At 44.2% G+C, this 6,416-nt stretch overlaps 1 protein-coding gene across 2 annotated transcripts; it reads right to left on the reverse strand.

Moving 5' to 3' along the window:
- Positions 1–538: 538 nt before the first annotated feature.
- Positions 539–5,525, reverse strand: LOC125514704 (pentatricopeptide repeat-containing protein At1g73400, mitochondrial). 2 transcript variants are annotated; one of them, XR_007286585.1, is made up of 3 exons: positions 3,761–5,524; positions 2,150–2,243; positions 539–911 (listed from the first exon to the last, which is right to left on the reverse strand). XR_007286585.1 is itself a non-coding variant. In XM_048680047.1 (2 exons), the coding sequence occupies exon 1, from the start codon at positions 5,471–5,473 to the stop codon at positions 3,809–3,811; it is 1,665 nt and encodes a 554-aa protein (XP_048536004.1). In that variant the 5' UTR covers positions 5,474–5,525; the 3' UTR covers positions 539–911; positions 3,761–3,808. The 2 variants fall into 2 exon arrangements, 1 of the variants encoding a protein (XP_048536004.1); XM_048680047.1 differs by lacking the exon at positions 2,150–2,243 and having other exon boundaries at positions 3,761–5,525.
- Between the last annotated feature and the right edge of the window lie 891 nt (positions 5,526–6,416).

The following is a 6,416-nucleotide window of genomic DNA, read 5'->3' on the forward strand; positions in this document are numbered from 1 at the left end:
AGAAAAAGAAGTCTATACGGCAAGATGTGAAGATGTGGTTGTAAACCATTAAAACCGACCAAGAAACTCGCATGTGACATATTTTGCTGAGTATAAACAGGCTCAACAGATCCAATCTGTGTTCTGCCTGGCTCAAGTAGCCTTCTGCTAATTTTAACTGAAAGAAGTTTCTTAAAAATGCTACAATTACATGTATTGTGCTTGGGTCCAACAAGGACAGAGAAAAGGTCCCTAAAAAGGTGAATTCCTAAGTAACGGCTGGTACCGTTGATCCAATTTCAGGAAATTAGGGTACCCATCTCAGCTTGTGGTTCCATGTCTCAATAATAGACCAGGGTTTCTTGGATGTTTTGTTTTTCTGTTAGTTGTATGTAAGGACAAAGATATTATTGCATATCAATATATGTTACAGAATGGGCCTATGTTGAAATAACTGGCCTCAATTTAGGCGTGGGCCAAACCCTTCTCCCCCTGCCCAAGGGCCGGCTCCGATGAGATGGAAACTTGATCTAATTTAAAAAAAAAAATTGATGAGATGGAAACTGAAATCACTTGGCAGAGGTTTCTTTTCCGTCAGAACCAGACGTATTTCTACCTCGGAACTCATGAAAACTTGGCATACCCACCTCGTCGGAGGACGGGCCATGGCACGGCACGGCATGGCATGGCAACCACGAGTTCAGATAATTTGCTTGCGCTGCAGTACGATGGTATCCCGGGCTCTCAGTCCCAAAATTTCTTCTGCGTCATTACATTCCAGGTTCTCAACATGCAGCTATTCTATGCTATGCTGTCCTGCGCCTAGCTGACTAGTTGCTCACAGGTCACACAGCACTGCTGATATGGGGCTAGGAAGCCAAGCCCGGCCACGAAATTTTGCCCACTCTGTTCTTAACAACACTGGCCGCCACCTGTAACAGGCAAACACCACATGGCCGTTAGTAAAAGCTTGACCGAGAACCTTATTCATAGATGATATGAGCTCAATGTACACATGGATCAACTGGGGTATTCAGCAGCGCTGCTGCTCTTTACCAAAAGCAAGGCAGCTGAAGAGATGGTATAGCCCGCTCCAGTACAGAATTAGAGACAGTCAATATAATATATTGATCAGTATAGCAAAGAAAGTGCAGCACACTGACAAACAGCAAGATAAAACCTGATCTATCCTTCAGCTGGCTCCAGTCATCAAAGCTTGGTAATAAAGACTTTAGAGAAAAGGGCATATCCAGTTAGTAAATTTCAGCTACACTGAAGTGCTATGTGTGACGCATTTTCGTTGTCAGTCAATTTGTTTACTCTAGCACGTGATAGTTAATCCATTTCCCGGTGTTCCTAGTTTAATATCAGCTGATCAGCAAACTAGCTATGGTTAGCAGGACAGTTTCTTCAGAGGTGGACAGCTTTGAATACCAGCGAAGCAACCGCATTTGTTCAGTATCGCCATAGTGTATACAAGCATATTTGCTCATTGGTGTTTCTTGTTTTTTGTAGTGTACCAATAACACAGGAAGAAATGCAGATCTTCTGTGGAAAATAAGTGCATCTGGCATTCACCTCTTTTTAAAACCGGAACCCCCTCATTTCTGTTCTAATAACTGGATGAGTAAGATTCTGCTTGAATTAAGTCTGCTAGTAACATGTTCCTCTCAACAGCCCTGCTGCCATCCGCCGAGGAAGTGCTCCAGGAGATTCACCTGGAGGGACAGAGCTGGAGAGCAGCAGGGCTGTTGAGAGGAACAGGGTCCCTTCCGGCTAGTGGAGAGTAGTTAGTTTGCTGTGTGGGTGTGTTGGCTTTCATAGCCGTGGAAAATTGTATTCTACTTTCTGCCTTCTCGACACCCTTCTATCTATGATTCTGATACATCAATCTTTGACGTATCCCTGAAAAAAGTAACATGTTCCCAGACAAGCTGTGCTCTCGAGACTCCAGAGTATCTGAAACTGATTTTGGTCATCACGTGGAGACAAGAAAAGTTGTGTTGAATTGCATGCTTGATGACAGGAAATTCAGCCTTGGGCCTTTGTGGTTCATTTGAGAGAGAGGCAAAAAAAGAAAAAGAAAAAAGGTTCCACAAGAGAACTAAGGAAAAAGCTTCATGGGGTGTGCCTATGATGTACAGTATAAAGCAAATGAAAACATACTCACATTGCCTGTTTCCTTGGCAAACTACTTCGGTTCATACACTGCTGCTTCCACTGCAAATTGCTCCGACAAAATGTGCAGACTTGTATCAACCACCCTGTAAAAAGGAAAAATATGTATGTTTTATAATATAGATAACTCGGCTTACCATAAATCCAATCAGAAAGTAAATGCCAAAGAACTGCAAGTTACGTCCTTGGTTAGTCTAATCGATGAACTTGTCGTGTCATCACCAGAATGAACATAAATATCTCACAGAAGCACATATACCACCAATAATTACGCTTCGGAACGAAAAACACCAGACACCATTACTGAAACTAGTTACTGCCTTAAGTACTTTTTTGAACTAGATCACCACTGCTACGATTCAAGTTCTCATCTCCCTACTGCTTACAGCCAGGATGGCGATGATTGGCTACAGTTAGTTATATCTGCTCAAACCTGCTACAACTAACCATCTTGTCCTGCATTTTCTCTGCCCTCAAGTATGCAAGTTTTCAAGAATTGGTATTTTTAACTTTACTCGGTGAGAGTTAGCGTATTATCATTAATCAATATATAATCTTGTGATTTCTGCAATAGAAGAAAAGAACATCATTTATTTGCCTGAAGAGACCAAAGATATGTGTGGAACGGGAAAACCAACAAAGGGCAAATTGGTTTAGGCAGTAGATTGGTTTAGCTGGCTACTTGCATAACACAAACATTAAGTTTTACACTAAGTTTCCATTAAGCTAATTCATCTTGGTCAAGTAAAAGGAAAACTCAGAGCTTTACAACAGAAAGCGTTTAAAATAAAAGTAATCAAGTAAGGGATTTTCATATTTCAGTAGGTAAAATAAAAAATCGGTCCAGGTTCCAGAGTATTTACATCATAGCTTGTTTAAATTAAAATAGCGAGAGAAACCCAGCTATTAGTATTAGTATATCTTTATTGCCACATAGGTTTCTCTGCATTTCTTTCAAGGCAGTGAACTGGTTTTTGGAGTGGGGTAAGGTAGGACTGCAAACCAAGCTATACCAGCAAATGCAGGTATGTTATAAGGATAAAACTAAAGTCGATTGAAACACGCTGGTTTGTCGCTTATACTGATCCATCTACAATGTACTGTAGCATAGGTTAAATTGAATTTATCTCAGGCAGCAAACAGATTTTTAGAGAAGGGGTCGGCAGCCGACAAGTGGTACTCCCTCCAATCCATATTACTTGCCTCAGATTTGTCTAGATACGGATGTATCTAACACACAAGTAATATGGACCGGAGGGAGTAAGATATGAGGGGAATTCCATTGAAACAATATACAAAACGCAAGTGTTAGCCACCAAAACGTGATTGCCTACCACAGTATTGTAGCAACCATTTTGATTCAAAAGTTTAAGTTTGAAATATTACAATACAACTACACATTAGAGTACATTGTGTCGCTGTTAGCTGCGCTTTGGTAAAACGATATCCATGTGATTAGCATCCATATGTAACTTAGGCCCTCCTTGCTCAGGGAAAAGTAGGCAAAATAAGTACTGATGAACAAAACTGTACAGAATGCAGCACACGTCTAATACCGCTACTAATAGTTAGCACTTGCCAGTAAAACCAGGGAAGTGGTTACCTCATGTACGCTTTTGACTATTCGTGCTAACAATAAATCTTCCAGAACTCATCTCCTTCTAATACCAATGCTCTTCTTCTTCTGTGTGATCGAAAAACGTCTTGACATTGCAACATTGTAAAATTTTCTCATATGCTCTGAAAGCCGATGTATTGCGCCAAGGTTGCCAACAGCTGACAACTGCAGCATGATAGAATCAAACTTCTTGTACGACAATTTCATGTCATGGTTTATTACTTCATCCAGAAGAGTGGTCGCGTCTTCTGTCCTTCCACAATCAAACAGTCCATCAATCATTATTTCGTAGGTATCAACAGCACGCCGACATCCCCTCTTGTCCATTTCAGTCCAAATATCGAGTGCCCTGTGTGGCTCTCTCATCGCAAAAAACATCACCATCAGCATGTTGTAAGTATGAACACTGGGTTCACAGTGTGCTTCTATCATCCTCTCGGCGAGTTTGAGCGCATCATCAGCCTTCTGAAGACTACAAAGCACCTCAAGAAAGCAATTGTAAGTGACAATGTCAGGAGGAAACCCAGCCTTCCCCATCTCTTCCAAAATGCAGTAGGCAGCATCAAGTCTATCCACCAAGCACATGCCTTCAATCAAATCTTTAAAGGTTGATACATCAGGCATGCAGCCACGTTTAATCATATCTGAAATCAGCTCAAAGCACTCATCCATCCGATCAGCTTTGGCTAGCGCAACAATCATAATAGCATATACCTTAGCTGTGGGAGAGGATATCTTCGACCCCTCGGTCCTCATGAACTCAAACAACTCTCTTGCCTCCGAGATCAAACCAGCGCTGCAGAACGAGTCAATAGCAGCAATGTACGTGAAGTTCTCCGGGGTGTGCTTCATCTCAATCATTTCCTCGAGCACCTTCATGGCCTTCTTGGGGTCCCTGGCGCGGCACCAACCAAAGAAGAGGATGCTGTAGGTCTCGGCATTTCCCTGCAGCTTCTTCTTCACGCGACCAAACACCGTCTCCGCCTCCCTGACCATCCCGCACTTGCAGAAGGCGTCCAGGAGGATGTTGAGCGCGTCGGTCTCCGGCGGCGTGCGCATCCGCACCCGCCGCTTCTTGGCCAGCTTCCTGAGATTGGTGAGGTGCTTCTCGGTGTAGGCGCGCAGGATGCCCAGCAGGTCCTCGACCGGCACCGACCTCGTGCCGTGCCGCTTCATGTGGTCGAGCACGTCGCAGAGGACGCCGAACTGGCGGGACTTGTACCGCGTGCCAGAGAGGATGTCGATCATGTCGTTGTACGTCCGGTGCTCGTGCTCGTAGTTGTCCTGCTGGGAGGCCCAGGCGAAGAAGCGGAAGGCCAGCTTCTCCTCGTAGCGCAGGCGGTGCATCACGTCGGCCACGAGCGGGGTGGTCAGCTCGGCGCCCAGCGCGTCGAGGGCGGCCTCCGTGCCCTCGTTGGAGCCCTCCTCTGTCTCCGTCACCGCGTCGTAGATCCTGTCGGACAGAGACGCGACGTGCTCCTCCTGGAGGTTGGTGGGGAGGAGGACGTGCCCGGAGGAGAACCGTCGCGCCGGGAGGTCCGGGAGATGGCGCCGCGGGGGCGGGGGCGGGGCCTGAGCGCGGCTTAACGGCGGGGAGGATGCGCGCGAGTAGTATGCGGCGGCGGGGGAGGAACAGGGCGCGGCGGCGAGAAGGCGGCGGAGGTGGCGGAGCCGGAGGGGGAGGTTGGGGGATATCATGTGGCTTGGGAACGCGAGGCAACGGGGGGTGGGGGATTCGGAGGCTGAAAACGGACACGGCGGCGCGGAGGGTGCTCCTTTCTATGGTGGGTTCTGAGAAGAGGGAAGGGGATTGTAGGCCTAACACTGTGGCCCAGACAGACTATCTAGGCTAAGCGGGCCGAACGTAATGGAAATGGACTCATTACACACATTTTTCCTTAAATCCTTTATTAAAATGAATTCCCCTAAAATATATTAAAATTAATAAAAAAAAAATAATCTCTATCTCTACCTACTAATAAAACAAGTATTGCTTCTGATCGTCCGTCTAAACATTATCCTCGAAGTTGCCATATATTACCCGCTATGCCATCTAAACGAAAAACGATTCGTTTTCTGTTAAGACACCGTCGCTATAAGTGTTTTATAGGTACGATACCCATCATTTAGCACATGTGAGCTGGTGGCGTAGTGGCAACATCCTGTCGAACCCTGCCTTCATCATTTTTTCCAACTCCTTTTTCTCACCCATCTCATCCCCCCTAATGTCTTCATGGGCCGGCCCGCGGGACGCGGCATCTCTATTTTTCTTCATTTTTTTTTCTTTTCTTTTCTTATTTCTGTTTTTTACTCTCTTTTTTGAGTTAATTCAAGATTGAATTTTTTTAAAAAGTTGCAGATTTTGGAAAAAAAATGGTCGAGAAATCATAAAATGTCTACGAATCTTAAAAATGTTTGAAAAATCATAAAATTTTCGTGGTTTCAAAAAATGTTGGTAATTTTACAAAGATTTTGGAAAATTATAAAAAAAATTACAATTTGGAAAACAATTGTCGGGAAATAAAACCATGTTCTTGATTTTGAAAAAATGATCATGTATACAAAACATATTCACGATCACGAATCTAAAAAAATATCCATGAAATTTTAGAAAATTCTCAAAAAAATCAACTTTTCTGCG

The sequence above is a fragment of the Triticum urartu genome, chromosome 6 (genome assembly GCF_003073215.2).
Source record: "Triticum urartu cultivar G1812 chromosome 6, Tu2.1, whole genome shotgun sequence".
In the NCBI taxonomy this organism is placed as follows: domain Eukaryota; kingdom Viridiplantae; phylum Streptophyta; class Magnoliopsida; order Poales; family Poaceae; genus Triticum; species Triticum urartu.